The sequence below is a fragment of the Toxorhynchites rutilus genome, chromosome 2, assembly GCF_029784135.1.
Source record: "Toxorhynchites rutilus septentrionalis strain SRP chromosome 2, ASM2978413v1, whole genome shotgun sequence".
Lineage (NCBI taxonomy): Eukaryota > Metazoa > Arthropoda > Insecta > Diptera > Culicidae > Toxorhynchites > Toxorhynchites rutilus.
Window position 1 is genome coordinate 58,868,835 of NC_073745.1, and position 19,689 is coordinate 58,888,523.

The 19,689-nt window shown below is 38.0% G+C and overlaps 1 protein-coding gene across 1 annotated transcript; it reads left to right on the forward strand.

Moving 5' to 3' along the window:
* Nucleotides 1-3,364: 3,364 nt before the first annotated feature.
* Nucleotides 3,365-18,147, forward strand: LOC129767801 (zinc finger protein 271-like). Its single transcript, XM_055769008.1, has 4 exons — nucleotides 3,365-3,524; nucleotides 4,411-4,657; nucleotides 4,716-6,374; nucleotides 16,672-18,147. Exons 1-4 carry the CDS (start codon nucleotides 3,484-3,486, stop codon nucleotides 16,702-16,704), a joined length of 1,980 nt encoding a protein of 659 aa, XP_055624983.1. The 5' UTR covers nucleotides 3,365-3,483; the 3' UTR covers nucleotides 16,705-18,147.
* Nucleotides 18,148-19,689: the final 1,542 nt, after the last annotated feature.

Genomic DNA, 19,689 nt, shown 5'->3' on the forward strand with positions numbered 1-19,689 from the left:
GTTGAGATTTTCTAAGCCAAATAACACGCCTTGAATGTATTTCGAGGGGCAAGCTCTAGAATACGCGTGATCACAGTGCAAGTCGAAGGAAATTTCTTTGACGAAAAAATCCCCCGGCCAGAACGGGAATCGAACTAAATATTTGTTCTGTTTTTTGTACCAAAAATAAAAAAAAATATTTTTTACAAAAAAGGAAACAACACACAAGGAAATCGGGATTTTAGAAAAAAAAAATTATGCCAAATGTCTTCAAATTGCATGAAACGTCGAGATCTACTGCCATCTCGAAATTATTTTTGTCAAAAATCGACACTCTGGAACATCGTCGTTTTTTCGGAATACGAGGCAGAATGTATGGTTTAGGGTGAAAATCGTCATATCGATGTCCATGCGACAAAAAATCCATGGAATCCCAGATCACCTACGCTCCGATTCTATTCCGCCGATATTTTCGGCAGAATATGGGAAAGTTGGATCTGATAAAATGTTCTTTACTGACGGTTCATTCATAAACGGGTCCACTGGCTTCGGCATCTTCAATGAAAATTCCAGTGCCTCTTTCAAACTCAAAGATCCTTGTTCCGTGTATGTCGCTGAACTGGGTGCGATATATTACGCATTAGGGATCATTGAAACATTGCCCATCGACCACTATTTTATTTTTTCAGACAGTCTCAGCTCAATAGAGGCAATCCGCTCAATGAAAGTTGATAAATGCTCATCTTATTTCCTAACAAGAATAAGACAACTATTGAGTGTTTTGGTCGAAAAATTATTCAAGATTACCTTAGCATGGGTTCCCTCTCATTGCTCGATTCCGGGGAATGAGAAAGCGGACTCGCTAGCTAAGGTGGGCGCTTTAGAAGGCACACTTTTTGAAAGGCAAATTGCTTATAATGAATTTTTCCACATTCCTCGTCAGTATACGCTCGAAAGTTGGCAGCGCATGTGGAGTGGTGATGAGTTCGGTCGTTGGTTACACACGATTATCCCTAAGGTCTCGACGAGTGCATGGTTCAAGGGATTGAATGTAGGTCGTGATTTCATTCGCGTGATATCTCGGCTTATGTCCAATCACTACAACCTAAACGCGCATCTCTATCGCATTGGGCTCGCAGCAAACAATCTTTGTGATTGTGCCGATGGCTACCACGACATCGAGCATGTTGTCTGGTCGTGTATCCGGTTCCATGCTGCTCGCTCTCAGCTCTCTAGAGCACTGAGAGCACAAGGCAGACAATCGGATATCCCCGTCCGGGATATCTTAGGTAGCCGTGATCCTGATCTTCTGCTTCATCTATACCTTTTCCTCAGAAACGCCGATGTCAACGTTTAATGATGTTTCCTTCGTTGTGTCCCTGTTTCATATCCCTCCTATCCGATCGATAAACTTTTACTTAGTCGCGGCAATACATACACACACTCTTTACAGATGCACGGGCCGAAGGTTGTGCAGTCCACTGATCATTCAACAAGAGCCAAAGGTTGTACCGCTCATGACAACTCTACACGAGCTGATGTTTGCGCCGGCTAGTGACCATTATATCCTGGATTCCTCGAGTCGAGAAAGACGCACCACGCTAGATATGGGGTACAGAATAGGGGGACGTTGCTGATTAATGGTCAGCTGCATCCCAATAGGAAGTATCCCGTGTCGGGCACACGTACAGAGCATCGAAGACTGCAACATACCAATTATGAGAACACTTGTAATACTAACCTCGAGCCAACCGCGAGTAATCGGTTACATATTACTAACATAGTTGTAAGCAAACATTGTCGAAATATTGAACTCCCGGCCCCGTTAGGCTGACGCCATATGAGCCTTAATAAAATATATATTTTGGATAAAAAAAAATATCGATTTTTCATACGGAACTCCCTGCGAAATGTTGATTTGCACTATAAAATACCTTCTGCAAAATATTGGCTCATACGGACTTCATTTACTAATGTCGCAGATCTCAAAATATAGGTTTTCTGAAAATCGAAAAATCACTCAAGGGGGGAGTAAAGGAAATCAATGCACCCTCATAAAGTGAGCATGATGGACCAATTTAAGAAGCTAATTATCTACATCTGGGACGAGATATCAATGGACCAGGTAATGAGGCAATAAACATTTTGCCTCAATATAAATTGACGCAGAAGAGAATATCTTGCATTTTCATTTTTTTAACACATTTTTAAAATGTATTCGAACTTATTGAACACCCTTTACATCACCAGTGTATTATTATTTTCGTCCTCACTGTATTGAATAAATTATATCTGTCCGGATAATTTTAACATATTATCGGTTTAAACCAATTGTAAATGCTAGATGAATTTATGTATATTTTTTCCAAAATTTCTTCCTAAATGAATTCTCGCATAACTTTTGAAAAGGTCCAATGTAACATTTTCGTCAACTCGAGAAAAACGAAGTTGAAGACCCAAACATTATTCCGCGAATTGTCTTAAAAGCTTCCGATCTTTATCGCTACTTTCACCACTAGCAGTCAAGAATAACTCTGAAAAACCAATATTAACTGTTGTTCCGTGATTTGAGATTAAAGTTGAAGACTAGGAGCGAAAAATGTTACATTGGACGTTTTGTCTGCCCGCATTTGCACATTGGACATATTACGTTGCACGACAAAAAGTTTAAACTAACTTCTAAGCAACAATCCAAATAACAGCATTTCATTCTAAAGGCGAATTATTATTGTTATCACTCGTCGAATTGCATTGAAATCGGTAACAACAGCTGTAAGAAACAAAAACTCAAAACGACCGAAGTACGACTTCGTATTGTTTTGACTGCTTTGTTACTTCGGACGTTTCGGGCGTCGGAGGAAAGAGGCGTCCGAAGTAACAGCCGGGCGCTTCAAATCCGATTCTGTACATTGGATATTTTTTGTATCAGCGATAAAAAGATGAAGAAGATAGATACGTGAACAATTGTTTTTGTAATGCATTCAATGATTGAAAACTAATAGCGTGCATCCATTAACTCGATTTGTTTACAATTGTTACATAGGACCTTTTCAAAAGTTACGCGAGAATTTATCTAATGCTCAGTCAAAATCGGTTAAAATCCGTCTTGACCCATATTTTCGGATCGTTTGCAAACCCTATCCACACACACATTGGAACGAGGTACCTTGCGAAGTACAATCAACTGATTCAGTATTTTTGCGAAAGTCTGATAGCCAAATAGATATTTTTGTGTATGAATGTATTGCTCTCGTAAGGCTCCTTGTATCAAGGAGGAGCGAGAGAGAGAATGCATAATCGCTCGGTGGTGTAGTGAGCATCATAGCGTGTGCACGTGTGGGTGTGTGCGTTTGATGATCAGTGTTATGACGAGTAGTGTAATCACACAGCAAATTGTAGTATTTTAGCAAACGCAACAGAAGGAAGAGCGTTTAGTTTGGGAATCGCTGGGGAAAAGTGCAAATTTTAGCGAGTTGTGTTAGGTTTTTCGCGTCCCATTCCGCGATGGAAGTAGAAAGCAATGTCATAAAGGACGAACCTGGTCGGTAAGTAGTTTGAATCGAGCAATTCAAATGTCGAAAATTTCTTGCTCCAAAAAAAATGTATGACAGAAAAAGAGGAATCCAAGAAAGGTTTTTTTTCTGCTTCTGTCGCTGCTGCTGCTCAACTCTCACTTGAAGCTGACACGCTGTGTGGGTAAATTTGCTTCGGATACAGAGATGTTGAGCATACGTCGCCTTTTTTATGATGAATTATTTTGTGTTAGCGGGAAAGAGATACACCAAACACACCGTTCATGTTGGCATTGATCCGCTCACTGCCGTCTTCGCGAATAAAAATGCACGGATAAAATACCAACACACATCGCGGGAAAATAAGTGCTGCCAGTGTTTCCTACGGAGCCAGAGCACCAAAATGAATGCGATAAGGAACAGCTCGCTGGTAGCCTTGATATTTCTCATCAGAGTCGATATCAATATGTGAATGATATACCTGTTTGAAAAAAGCAATGCTTTTCGAATACATTTATGAGTTTGGATGAAATGATAATAATCAATTGTCATAGTTCAGCATCGAAACTAATGCGACATCGGATTTCGGTCGAATGGCATGACAGTATAACACGATATCCGTTGCGCAAGACTTGCTTTCTTGTTTATATTCTTACAGGAATCAATTTATGTCTGCACTAGCTGTATTACTGTATATATTTTTACATGCCCGATACTGTTTTTGCGGCTGACATAAATATCGTCAACCGCACCACCACTACCAGCTATCTTCGAGCAGAGCAACGTGTTCGTGAAGGAGAAAGGCTCTTCAAATGCTTTGCGAGCGACACGATGCACACACAACGATACCCAGTTGGCCAAAATACCGACATACTTATATGTTATTATCATGTTTGCTTGTTTTTGTTTTCGTTCGCAGCAGAAGCAGTGCTGCCGTTGGGCAGCACAGTCGAAGGGGAAGTGCGAGTAGCAAGAGCGCCACAAGCAGCAATGCCAGTGCCAGTGCCAATAACTCCGTCGCGGTAAAAGTAGGCCTCAATATGAATATGTGCAGATTGTGTTTAGCGGAGGGTAGCACCAGCTCTCGACTCCAACCGGTGTACTACTCGAAAGATGCACCGAATGAATCATTGTTGCAGACAATTCTAGACCTTACCACAATACAGGTAAATGTCAGATAGTGCTTCTCGCGGAGTTTGATTGATGCAGTCGTTCTCATTCCAGGTTCAATATGCTACGGATTTTCCTTCGTCGGTATGCTTGGGTTGTAAGAATAAACTGGAAGAGTATCATCTTTTTCGTCGACAATGCATTGAGAACGATGAAATTCTTAAGTTAAAATACTACGAGATTAAAGCAGCAGAGGAATATCATCGTGGTCAGCATCCTCAACAGGTGGATGACGTAAAGGGCGAAGAATACATTGACGATGGGGACGATATTACGCTAGCAATCGACGAGTCTGCGGAGGTGGAAGAGTACCGAGAGGAACCAGATGAGCAACAATTTGTCCAACAGGATCAAGTCGTAGAACAGCAGACAATTCAGTATGTAGCCGCTGATGGAACCATGACCGAATACGTGGAGTCGGAAGATGTACGGACGGTGTCCAGTGCTTCCCAGCAGCAGCAGATCCATATCAGTGGCTACAGCGATGCTGATGGCATTCCCACCACTGAAGGACATGAGATTTATTACACAGATGGAACTGATACTTATGCTATTCATACGACCGCGGAAGGTTATGTGAATGCAGCAAACTATGTGCCACAGGGATACGATAATCAAACCGAAATCGAGTGTACCACTATCGAGCATTTGCCGGAGGAGGAAGTGTACATGGAGGAAGGCGGAGCGGGCATGGGCTCAATTATCACTCCCAGAGGAGTGCACGATCGGCCGTATGTTTGCAAACACTGTAAAACTAGTTTCAAGTATGAGTACAACTACGAGCGACACATGAAAAATCATGCAAAAATATTGTTCCGATGCGGAAAGTGTTCGAAAACATTCACCAAGCAGAGAAAGTGCCAGCAGCACTTCTTGAAGGCTCATTCCTCACAAAGATATGAGTGTGACATTTGCTTCAGAACCTACAGTCTACCGACACGGTTGGAGAATCATGTCATAGAAATGCATTCCGAAAATGGGGTGTACAAGTGTGACCGGTGCAGTGAAACCTTCACATCGTATTTAGACTTTAAATCCCACCGCAACAGCCATCACAATATCAATGGTTCCAACGCAACCGTAATTGCTCAAGCGGTAGAACAACAATCTCAATCCGTTCCTCAGTCTCCTCAACCTCGCACTGCTACATCCATCAGCACACGATCTTCGGTGTCCGACAGTTGTGATTTCGAAGTGATGATTGACGAAACCAAGATCCAGAAGCCTGCTTTGGGGGAGAACTGTGACGAGAAGCGACCGGTCGTGGTAACTGCAGCAGTCCCTGGAACTGAACAGGATGTTATTCTGATCGACGATGAAGCCTCAAACAGCACCACCAGTCTGGTGAACAATAACAACAAACCGAACACCGCGCTCAAAGCGTCGTCTGCAAACAACAGTATCATCAGTGGCGGAACAGTGGTGGCCGCGCCAAATGCCAGCATCGTTCCCGCAAGTAATAGCGCCACAACAGTCATCACTAATGGTATCGATAAAAAATCACTGCATCGGCAACTGTTGCAGCAGATCGAGGAAAGTGAAGCCAACTCGATGGGACCCAAGATATACAAGTGTGACAACTGCACGAAGACGTTTGTGCACTTGAATAATCTTAAGGCTCACATCTATGCCGAGCATGACAATGATAAGCCGTTCAAGTGCAAACTCTGTCCGATCTCGTTCAAGACTAAGGAAATCCTGGTGATGCATATGGTGAGTTACAAATTTTGTAGATTTTTATTTATGTGTGAGACGAAAACAATTCGATACACATTGTGATTCATTCTTCATCTGCAAGGTCTAAACCAGTGTTTCTCAAAGCGGTCGATATCGACCCCCTGGGGTCGGCAAAAACGAAAATTGATTTTAGGGGTCGACGGGGTCTGAATACCGACCCCTATAAAATAACACAAGTTCTTATTTGAAATATTTAAGATGCTGCATAAATTCTGCTACGTGAACCACCCTGTATTTCTAGCGAAAAAATCTGTATCAAAAAACTAACGGAAAAATGAAAAGAAAGAAATCATAAAAAAAGTTTTCTCGTAATAAATTGCATGTTTTGTTGAATTTTGTTTTTCTCATTTTTTCCGTCAATTTCATCCTTGACGCTCCTTGAGCCGATACATAGTTTTTTGCTTTCGAAATAGCAAGCAAAGAGTCCATCATTGTAGAAGCCAACCGATTTCAGAACTTTGTTTTGTTGACATTGTAAAGCGAGAATATTTACTCAACACATGCTGATGAATGTGGAATGATCAAAAAGTGTCCCAAACATTTAAATTTGAATTTGAAAAAAAATCTTGAAATTCTGTATCTTTGCATAAAATCTGTAATTATGTATATACAGAATCTGTATCCGAAATTTGGCGAAAAATCTGTAAAATACAGAATATTCTGTATATGTGGCAACCATGAGAATGACTAATATCTTAGTAGAAAATATTATTGCTGTACATTTTAAAAACTCAAGATAAAAATAAAAGAAGTACAAAAAGTATAAGATGAAAAATTCGGCAAGTAAAAAAACGTAAACAGGTTTGTGCAAGATAATGTGTTATGCGTACGAGTGCTTCAGACATGTGTAACATTTTTCTGTATTTTAAACATATACGCTATTTAACAAGAAGGAAGTCATCATTAAATTCATGTCCAAACATGCTCTTGATATTTTACTGTATAACAAGGTTGCCCTTAGGTTGCAAGTTCATATGCGTTCTGAAACACGTTGGAGCATGAATAATGATGTACTCATCTTCTAATTTAATTCAAGAGATTACAAGGTATTTACATAGCTAAATGAAGTGAACTAATATAAAGTGATTAAAAAAGAATTTACAAAATGCTTGGTCACCTATGAGCATGGCGTAACAAAACCATTTTTTTTAAATTATTTTATTATTTTTGATTAACTTAAGATGGGTTAAGAAGAGGGAAATTTTTTTTTTAAATTTTTATTCAATTTATTATAGACCAACAGATTTTCTCTCCAGCTGGACAAGTCTGCATTACCCAGTAATAAAGCTCTGTTGTTAGGGTATGTTCGATAAATTAAAGATGAAAATATGGGACAAGAAATGATTTTTGTTACATATATGAAGGCTGATACCCGAGGAGAATCGATCGGTTTTTTTTACCGAAATAGCTATTCAATGGAAGAACATTGAGACTGATGGTGCATCATCAATGGTTGGTCGTCATCGTGGTTTTACAGCTCACTCAAAGTTACAACCGCGTAAGGTACTGGTCATTCACTGCGTGATTCACAAACAGCATTTAGTAGCAAAAAAATCTGAGCCGCGGATCGTATCATTCTTTACTATATGTTATGAGCAGGGTCGCCAACTATTATTTTTAAAAATCTAAGAGAATAGAAATAAAAATCAGGAAGAAATCAGGATGCCCATATTGTGTTGTCCGGGAAGTTCGACCGATTTTTGGAAACACAAAGGCATAATTTTTATGGGCAGACATACATTTATTCAAATTTATATGCACAGTTCTGTTCCACGATCTTTCACCAGGTTAAACATTTTATCCTGCCAGAATATATTTGCATTTGCATATATTTTTGCGTTCAAAAAACAACAAGTAATTAATTTAATTCAAAATATAATGATTTGAAACTGCCTTTGAACGTGCTAATCTAATAGAGTATCTTTTTTTCACGCCAACTTAAAGCTTGCTTAAATGTCGACAGGGTATCTTCGATAAAGCGAATCGCATCGGAACATATAGATAATAAACAAAAAACGATTAAACATTATACAAGTGCGGACCGAAGAGCTTTTTTATGTAGATTTCATATATTTATTACGGATAATTTTCATTTCCAATAAATGAAAAAGTATAAACTCAGGAAAAATCAGGATCATTTCAGAAAAATTAGGCAAAATTCAATGTTTGTCAGGATATCAGGGAACATGTCAAAAAGTCTGGGGAATCCTGAAAAATCAGGAAGGTTGGCATCTCTGATTATGAGTGCTATCAGAATCCTTCGAAGCAGTTCTTTGAACACTCGATTATTTGCTCAACTATATGAGAAAAACGACGAAATATTTACTCGCTAACCACCAAGAGCCCCTTGCATAGCAAGATTCTCACCTTTTTTGAATTTGTGTTCAGCTGCAGGGTGACGATTCCAAATTGATTGAAACAATATAAATAATATCGGCCCTTCTGACAAAAATTTCAAAACAAAATTGAAGCAGAAGAGAATATTCACAGTTTCCGCATTCGTCAAAATTATCACAAAAGTTTCAAGACCATATTATATTATCATATGTCACTCACTTGGACGCATTACACAAGGATTTCACTAAAATGTTTTTAGATCTCAAAATGTTTAAATTCCTCAAAGGATAATGAATCAGTACTATATCACATCCATGGAATGAGCCAATATGATAATACAAGTGAAAAGTTGATTATCATCAGCACAAATGAGGCAGGAGTACAACCAAGGTTGTCATATGAGGGGCTTAGAATGCAAGGGGTGTAAGTGACCTGCTCGATTTCTCTTCATCAACTTTTTCTTTAGTTAATAACTCAACTGCAAAAACGTTCCATATTAAGTTTGCTATAGTATCCGATAGATGAGGTTCTGACCTATCTTCCACATTGTCGAATACAGCTGGGAATATATTTGCAGCTAAGTTATGACCAAAATAGAGAGTCGATGTAGAGAAATCGATCAAATCACTTACACCCCTTTCATTCTTAGCCCCTCATATATTCTAGTTATAACGAAACGTTGAAAAATAGTATTCTGCTATGTGAGACATTGCTGAAAATTTTTTTCTCGTTTTTCCATCATCATACTTTGTCGTAAAAGGCTTCATTATGATTACAAACCACGCGAAACCGAAGGAACCATTTGAAAATCAACGAATGCGGAGATTTAAGGCTTTAACTAACCAATATTGTTCCGTATTTTGATACTTTGACAGTTGTGGATAGGTTGGTTTGCGATTTGAATGTTTTTATAGTTTGTGAGTAACTTGTATTCATAATTATTTTTACATTTGATATTTACTAGATTTTATCTCTATTTATTTTGTTGAAAATGATGAGTAAGTTTTTTTTCTTATATTATAGTGACTTTTAACACTTTCAGCTGGTTTGTCACATTACTTCTATTTTTTTTGGAAGAATGTCGGGAGTGTGAATTGAACTCGTGACCTTTTACGTGAGAGGTGCGGATGTTACCACTACACCAGATCTACACCATGAGAAAAAAAAATGTCAAAATTATCCATTGAACCAACTCCAATGTTTTCAAATTGATAATTATTCAGAAAAAAAACTGAAAAAAAGAAATTTGGCTATGGGGGTCTAAGGAATTGAGTCATTTCTGGAAAAGGGGTCTCTTGCCCAAAACAGTTAGAGCACCTGGTCTAAACTGTCGTTATAACTATGCATTTTTATCACATTCAGTCGGGTAGCTTCAGTTCTAATTTATAAACAGCAGCGAGACTGTATGATGAGTATCAAGGTCAGATATGCAACGACTGATATAGAATCTTAAACGTTATTCGTTAGAAAACTTTCTCAAAGCGTTTTAGTTCCAGATTTCATAACATTTCAACGGTGACTTATGTGGCTGACTGGTTAGCAAACATATCAGCTTCGAGTTCAAATACTGTTCTTCTTCTTCTTATATGGCACTAACGTTCCTAGAGGAACTCCGTCGTCTCAACGTAGTATTACTTGCGTCATTTTCATTAGTACTTAGTTGAGATTTCTATGCCAAATAACACGCCTTGAATGCATTCTGAGTGGCAAGCTCTAGAATACGCGTGACCACAGTGCAAGTCAGAGGAAATTTCTTTGAAGAAAAATTTCCCCGACCAGAACGGGAATCGAACCCGAACCCCCGGCATGTTAGGTTTGACGCTAACCACTCGGCCACGGGAGCACACAAATACTGTTCTGATAGGGGAATTTTTCGTCACGAATTTTCACAGATTTTCAGTGGTAGACGCGTGTTCTTATGAACTTCCCCCTTGAGTGATTTCATGGTTTATGAACAAATCAAATTGATTTCTTGGCGACACTAACAAATAAAGTCCGATTGAGTTGAATTATGCATAGCGTAATTTTTTGGCGGGATGAAAAATTATAATTTTTTCAAAATTATCATCTACGATCGTACGAGTCCTGAATTTGAAGTCCCATTTCAATAAACCATGTAAAGATCTTTCGATTTTTATGAACTGATGCGTTATCCCGTTAGAATCCCCAATCATCACGGTGGTTTCTGGGCAAAGTTGACTTGACGCCTTAGCGGATCCTACGATCCATGTAAATAGCGTCGACTTGATGTTCTTTTATCATTTCGCGTATGATTGAGGAGGAGTATGGTACGAGATATGTAGCAATATATCTCTTCGATATAAACCCATGTTGCTCAGAGGTAATGTAGCTGGAACAATTGTACTTTAAGTAATGCATCACCAACAGTAGCAAATAACAGCAGTGCCGCGATAGTTCGTAATCGATTGCTTATCATCCTGAGGGAAAGAGAAAACGAACGAGCTTTGGCAGTTGCAATCTAACAGCTCGAAGTATAGGAACCGCACCAGATAGGGTCTTTAGGTAAATGTTCGTTGTCGAAAAAACTGCTGAACTGCGACCGAAACAGATTAGCAACTCACACAGTATCAGTTGTCCTGAACATTATTCTTCCGTAGGAGCTTTGAACCACTGCGACCATTATTTTGATCTGTTGTGGTGAAAAAAAACATGCTTTGACCATAATAGAATGTAAACCTGACTATTTCCGTTGATCGGTAACGTGGCTCCAGAAACATTCGGGGTTCGTCACGTTGATGGCCTAAATAAGGCCGTTTGTTAAGTTGCTTATAGTGTTTGTTGGCGATGTTACAATTCTGTTTAGACACAACAATTAGAAAAACTTCGTTAAAGAACCACCCTAATATGACTTAGTCGCCTCAGTCGATGGGTGGTCCAAGCTGGGTTAATAGGTGGGAACGGTGTTTTTTTCGGTACGAGCTGATCGATCGCATAAACAACAACATGCGAAAAAACAGATGTTGTAACGTTCGCGTCACCATCCCGGAGTCCGTCCTAGTTGATATGTTTATCTTTTCGAAGACGTTTTAAGGAAGATTTCAAGCAACCCAGCAGCAGCAGATTGAGGATCTCCAACGGACGAACGCCAATCCGGCTAGAAGTGAACGGATCATCGAGTCTCTCGCAACTGAAATCGACGTGAACGTGACGCTACGTGAACAGCATCCTGTTCAAGCACTCCCGAGAATTCACGTCCGAAGAAACCATCACGAAATAAAAGAAACTTTTCGGTCAATTTTCTATTAATGTGGGACAACCCTACAAACATTAAAACATACAGACAAACAGATCAAGTTGAATGAAACTATTCAAAAAGTAATTTATTATTTGGGGACTGCGGTCATCTTGGATTTTGATTGTGTATTCCAGGGAAAATTGTCTGAAATATACTTTTTTACCTGTATAAATCATGGTTTATTTGATTTGCAATGAAGCTGTTGCTGTTTTGAAGGGTCAAGAGAGAAGGATTTCGAAGTTACCGAGGAATTGGCTTTCCCTATGGATGTAGGATTCGGAGATGGCTTGAAGGATATCGTCCAAATCATCCATCAACTCTAACCACTCGGCCACGGGAGCACTTGTTCGGTTTACTAGCAAAGATAAAGTTCGGTCTGTACGAGAAGCGTGTGGCAATTGTCATGTTATTTGAGTGCGGGAAAACGTCAAAACAGATCTACGAGCTGCTCAAACCGTTTTTTATCAATTAATGATTCGTGTTCTATACATTACAACAGAACAAAGAAACAGCTGATGTGGGCGATAGGTCCAAAAAGGGACGCCTGAGGTCGGTACGGCTGCACAATGTTAACTATGTTGTTCATGAACGCGTTCAACGCAATCCTCTTCGGAAACAGAAGCGTTCATCAGTCGAAATGAATTGGATAAATTAATTGGTACATACATCGATGTGTGAGTCAACAACTAACATCCAGATTGAAGCGAATATGTTTGGAACGATGCGAAAAAAACTTCTAGAACGGTTAAAAAAAGAGACTAGCAACAAACCTTCCAGACTTCATCTCCGCAAATGATTGGCCATTTGCCAATCCATTGGTATTTATTCACAGTTCTCATTGGAATTACCAATCGTCAAAAAATTCTATCGAGAAGCTGCAGCGATTAATGATTGGCCTTAGCGTTTTCGACTCTGCGAGAAGAAGAGGTAGTCGAATAATTTTGGCAAAAATGTCAATTCGGAATACTTTTATTTCTTCAATAAATGTTTTGGGTGTTTATCTCATTTTGTTCTCGAGTTATGAAATTCTACAGGTATAAAACTGAATGCTTTCGAATTTGAAATAAAAAGTTTGTCAAAAAAAAGTAGAATATGTATATTTTACATTTCATTAGGAACAATAGAGAGAAAAAAATAATGGCGGCCCGCGGCTATAATGAAAATTGTGATACGGCCCGCAACATGTCTATACCTGGCCACCACTGGTTTACAGCGTAATCAAGAACAAGTTAGCTTTTTTGCTTTTGAATCTTTGATTTTTGATAAGGATAATTCTATTGATCGAAAATATTGTGTGAAATTTTGTGTTGCAGCCAAAGGCGACGAGTGACCAAGTGTACTACCTGTTCAATCAACATTTGGAACATTTAAACACCAGTATTGTGATGACAGATTTGAACATTTTTATTTCTTAAAGTTTATCTATACAACAAATCAATCTTACGGTCAACTATAAGTGCAAACTTATCAATAATTCTCTCATAAAATAATGGCATCTGCATCATCTGATGAAGAAAATGTTCAGCAGAAAATTTTGATCCTCAACTGTCACTTTTACAAGGCGGTGCATTAGCAGTAGTGATCGCTTCATACATAGCTGACTGCGTTTGTACTGTCGCTCTTGAAGATACAGAAAAATGTTTGAATGAAGGCGGGTACAGATGAAAGTTTTGAACCCGGTAGTCGTTACTGCTCATTTCGTAGTGTTGTGTTGTGTTGCATGTGGGTTGTGTGGTGTAGTCAAGTGTATCCATCAGATTAAATTCTGCACGGTGGAGGAGTTCCACCTAAATAGATAAGAAGATAAGAAGAATATTTCGGATGATATGGGAACTACAAATAAATTACCTTCGATAATTCCTCATCCATGCTGCAAATGTGAAATAATACACATTTTTTCTGAGATTGTCTACCTGTCCTATGAACAGTTTGAACAGGCCGACGAGACGCCACTGGTTGCATACAAAATTTATTGTGCCGAAACATTTAAAATGTTGCCGAAAACATATGGTGACTCAACTAATGTCGAAAACACATGTTGTATGAGTTGGCTTTCAAAGACGGCCGAGAAGAGATGAATGATGCCTCGTCAAGGACGACTATTCACCTTCTGGATTGATGAAAACATCGGCAAAATAGAAGGATGGTGCTCGGAAATCGTCATTAAAGTTTGAGAGAGCTAGTCTGTGAATTAAATATCTCTCACTAGATCGTTCGTCATATTTAGGTTGATGTTTTGGGCATGAGAAAATTTGCAGCACGACTAGTAGCAAAAGAGTTAAATTTTGAGCTTGAGCTTGAGCTTGGGTAGACTGTACAATTCGTAGTTGCTCTCCGTGATTGACATGAACCAACCAAATTGCACAAAGAACACACAGAATGACGCTTGGGACTAGCAAATCATTCTCGTCGTGCAATTTTCGGTGATTCGAGCTTTAAATGGTCAATAACGACGCCGGCCACGTCCTTACAGTCACCAGGGGAAGAGAAGGAATGTTAGTATGATTTTCGCCGCCCGAAGGCCAGAAGGGTCGCCTCTATAGCGTGGTTCCCTAGCGAATATCATGGAAGGGATAATTGTTAATGGGAAGAGGTAAAAATCAGGATTCACTGTGGTAAGTGATGTGATTATGTAAACGCGAACTATCGACCATTCAACAACACAAAATTCTGAAAATTTCATACCCCAGCACGCAGTACGAACCTTTAGGTATCCTGAGAAGGAAAACCTGTAACATTAATTAGATTTTCCATTTCTCGCACGTATTTGTTGTCGGATTCCAGTCGCGTTTGCGAAGTTTTAACTGTGGGAAACCTGAGAAGGTAACCGAGAAAACACCTCTCGAACCAATCGGGATATATTCAATTATTCAATGCGCGATTATTCAATGCGTTAACCCAATCGCGGCGACGGATGGTTATTTTTGGGAAACCTGAGAAGGTAACCAGTGCTCCCGTGGCCGAGTGGTTAGCGTCATAACTAACATGCCGGGTGTTCGGGTTCGATTCCCGTTCTGGTCGGGGGAATTTTTCGTCAAAGAAATTTCCTCCGACTTGCACTGTGATCACGCGTATTCTAGAGCTTGCCACTCAGAATGCATTCAAGGCGTGTTATTTGGCATAGAAATCTCAACTAAGTACTAATAAAAATGACGCAAGTAATACTTCGTTGAGACGGCGAAGTTCCTCTAGGAACGTTAGTGCCATTGAAGAAGAAGAAGAAGAAGAGAAGGTAACCAAGAGAACTCATTTAAAAGCAATCGTCCTTTATAATATAAATTCATACACTAAAGCAACTATGTTCATACAAGTTACTTTTTGGTAAAATTTGATGAGCCTCTGTGCGAAAATGCAACCAAGCGGATCGATTGCAATCGCAAGAATTAAACAGCTACACAGAATTGCATCGGTGTGGCTGCCAGTGATACTGCGCCCCACCTGAAATCGGGCACACTAAGCGATGCCTCCCCTCGTCAGCCATCATACAACCAAACTATCGTATGTACTCCGATCCAATATAATTGCACTCAAAGCTACGTTGACTATCGATCCGAGCTCACACGAAAACCTGACTGCACAACTGACGAAAAGAAACAAACCTCTCTACCCGCCCGAAGCAGCGAGTCCGAACCCATTGCACCCACACCAATACCATTCCGTGCAGCTGAAATCTCACAACCGTACACGATCCATAGAGACACTCTCGCACACAGCCGCGGAGCTTCTGTCTTCTATCGGCTTTTTATTACATTCCACTTTTCATCGGACAGCAAAATGCTATATGAAGTTTTAGTGAGTTTTAGAGACAGAGAAATAATTATCAACGAAGATATTATTAACACAACTTACGGGGACTTAGCTTGTCGGATTCATGAATTCGCTATCATGAATGTGATGCATTCTCGATATAGACGGATCTCATTAACTGTACTGCACAACACACACACATATAGCTGCCCGTGGCTACTCTCGAAATAAGAATGAGCGTTTCCGAGAACTTAATTTATTAAATTGCAAAACTTAGGCTCATCCAATTAAAGCTTTTCAGTTCATTTTTTTTCACAATAATCATGCTAATATAAATATCTCTTCTCTTTTTTCGAAATAGATTTTCGGATCGTTTTAGAAATAGCACGCTTTTCCGTCACACCACCGATGCTCCAAGTAGAAAAAAAACCGGTATGAAACTACACACAGAGCGAACGAAAAACACGTCTGTTCACGACAACGGCCCGCGCACTCTCTAGTAGCAAAAGAGTTAAATTTTCTTCAAAAATTCCACCATAATCAAGTGGCTGAAGTCATGTTTGAACGTTCAAATTCTGATCCCACGCATAATTACTGGCGACGAGACATGGGTGTGACTTTTTCCTATTTCCAATACTCAAATTACCGCTTTGTGGGATCCGTTTTGACAGCATTGAATACATAAAAACGAAGTCGCTGCGTAAGCTGTGGGCAAGAAGATTGCAGAAGATTAGAAATGGCGTTAGTAGATATTATTTTCAAAGTGGATCTATTCCGAAAGGGATGATGAATAACTATTTTACAAAATATCTCGTTTTTTTTAACAAACTTCGTACTGTATTACAGGGAAAACTTGGAAGAACAAAATATTGTCAAATCTATGTAAAATTTCGAAAACGATGGATCATCTCCAATGATTTAATATATTTTCAGGTATTACACTCACAGCACAACACGGCATCATAAGGAGAGTGTCACATGGAATGTATCCAACGCAGGGAGTTCAGAAAAGAGGAACATGAACACATGACATGCTGGAAATGATACATAGAACCTCACGCGCATTGATTTCTGCTCCATCTCTAAATACTAAATATGTTACTACAATTTAGGTAGTAATCTGAAAAATGCCTCTCTTGCGTGAGAGAGGGGATACTGACAAAACACAAACAGGATAGCAACAATCTATAAGTACTAAAAAAAACAAGTAGCTATTAAGAAGAAAACCTAGAGAAAATGATGATTTCCTTTTTTTTGTTTCTTTTACAATGTTATACTAATATATTTCTATTTATATTATAAACCGGATTCGTTTCGTTTCAACTACACAGCGAACGCGTCGCGCCTGCAATAATTGCTTTTAGCATTATTATAAGAGAGTATACGTAGTCCATAAGCTTGTCTCGAATAGTAAGTTCAAAACTTGCTTCGAATGGTGCTTTCCTTTGAAACATATCTCGCTCTTATTTGACGCTAAACCTATATATATATACATTATATTTTAGTAACCTTACGAAAGCTTCATTGTATTGTATTAAGTACCTCCACCTAAACCAGAGGTATGTTCTCGAAAGATGAAACGACGACAAGGGATAAACTCGAATCTTTTTTTTTATTAGGCGATAGTGGTTTTTCCTCGTTCTATATTTATGTAAGCGATTATCTAAAGTCTCTGTAACAGGGCAGAAATTTGATTTCTCCAGTCTTAATCCATGAAATTATACTTAGCAAGTAAGGCGTCGGAATCGGTTCTTCCAAACGGTTGTAGAGGTTAAACAAAAATATTGTATATTTTTTTCGTTTTAAGCTACAATTGACAAAATTATTTGTTGGCATAAAAAGTACATCGATGTGATCTGGTTATAGTTCAAAACGTAATGTTGATTTTTATCTGTTCCCTTAAAAATTGTTTAAAATTTCTTGTAAGTGTTGTAAACAGACGGATTGTATTATATTGACTATTGGTTGCAATAGGTAGGTTAGATCGCGTGGGCAAGGAATCAAAAGAAATTGGAGTCGTCTGAAGTTACTAGACCTAGTGAGAATTTATTTTTTACATTACCTTTATTGTAAGCTAAAAAGTGAGAATGAAGATTATTATTATACTGCATCGATTGACATCGCTGGAACAAATTTGCTGCTGTGTTTTCGGTAGAACAGAATGCGTTCATTTTTTTTGTTATCATCATCAAACATTTTAGATAGAATTTCGTTTCTTTGAAATATTAGGAAAATATTAATCGTCAGATGGAATAAATTATAAAACAGAGATTGATACTGATAATAGAATAATTCAAATGAAAAGAGAATTCTAGAAGTTCTTAAATGTCGCCATCATACATAAAATATAAAACGCAATAGAATGTTCTATATCCATTTTTCGAATAAATTCCTATGCTGAATCTCCGATGACTTACCAGTTGTGCAATTCCAAATGAAATCGAACTGAAAATGCCGATTTTCAAAACTTATATTTTTGATTCGAACGAAAGTTTGTATTCCGTTTGGGTTGCAGGAAATATGATTTTTCCACAGCATTTGGGAATTTTTTGACTCAAATGAAACTTTTGAAAAGGGCGTATCGATTCTAGTAAGAGGAATCTTTGATAATTTATATCTCAAAAACTATGAGTCGTATCGAAATAGTGTCTTAGGAAGAGAGTATTGATGTTAAAACGTGAAAAAAATATTCACTGAGATAATAATTACTACTCTTTTTTTTATTCACAAAAAAAACTTTAATTTGCAATATCTAAAATACATATTTTTTAATTTTTTTATATAAAAAAGAAGTCATGTAGAAAATTTAAAAAAATGAGCCCAAGATGGTAAAACTATTTTTGACGAACTTTGTGGAACATTTTTATGAATTTTCGAAACATCAAATTTTTGTATGTCAACAATTATTTTTGGCCACAAATTATGAATTCTGATGTGATTTCAAACAGAAAAGTTCTTTATCAATCTCCTTCTAAATGTAGCCATTTTCGAGATTTAAAAAAAATTGTCTGATTTATTGTTTTTTTTATACTGAACTAGCTGACCCGGCAAACTTCGTCCCGCCCAAAATTGATTTTTCGTTATCACATCCACGTTTTCTTACTAAGCGCTGTGCATGGGTCCAATTGCAGAATTGTTCATTGATTGATCTTCTAATCTACCCTTTAAAATTACCTTTTACTATAACATTCCTAATACTTCTACCAAAACTCGTCATTATAATATCAGATTATTTTCAGTCACAATTCTCGTTCAAGATTTTTCAACCATTTGCAAATAACATGTTTCTCCGTTACATGGAATAAGTGTTTGATACAGAAAATATGATAGAATGAAGACAGCCCTAAATCGGACAATTCCTCTCTCGAGTTTTGCTCTTATCAACACATTCGGCGATCCATTTTATTTATATAGATAGAAGACGATATAGGAATGCGTTTTATGGGTTTTATCACATTAAAATCCATTTCCATTTTCGAACGAAGATCAATTTCGTTAGCGCAAACTCCTAAACTTATAGTTTTACCGTAGTGATGTATTTGGAAAAGTCGTTGAAAATTATACGCAAATTCATAAAATTTCTTGAACATGGCGGTATAACACGACACACATATTAAAAGAGCCTATTCACTATCAAAAAGACAATAAATTAGAATTTGTTTTTTAAATATCTCGAAAATGGCTGTATTTAGAAGGAGATTGATATAGAGCTTTTTTATTTAAAATCACATCAGGATTCATAATTTGTGGCTAAAAATGATTAACATACAAAAATTCGAAGTTTCGAAAATTCATAAAAGTTCGATGTCCCACAAAGTTCGTCAAAAATAGTTTTACCATCTTGTACCCATTTTTAAAATTTGCTACATGACTTATATTTGATATGAAAAAATAAAAAAATATGTATTTTAGATATTATATAAAAGTACTATTTTTCCTCAGTGTATATTA

Excerpts from the sequence above, each read along its gene's own strand:
- LOC129767801 (XM_055769008.1), top strand. The coding sequence starts at position 3,484 with ATGGAAGTAGAAAGCAATGTCATAAAGGACGAACCTGGTCG. Across the intron at positions 3,525-4,410 it reads ATAAAGGACGAACCTGGTCG|CAGAAGCAGTGCTGCCGTTG; the intron begins GTAAGTAGTTTG and ends TTTCGTTCGCAG. Across the intron at positions 6,375-16,671 it reads AAATCCTGGTGATGCATATG|GTATTACACTCACAGCACAA; the intron begins GTGAGTTACAAA and ends ATATATTTTCAG.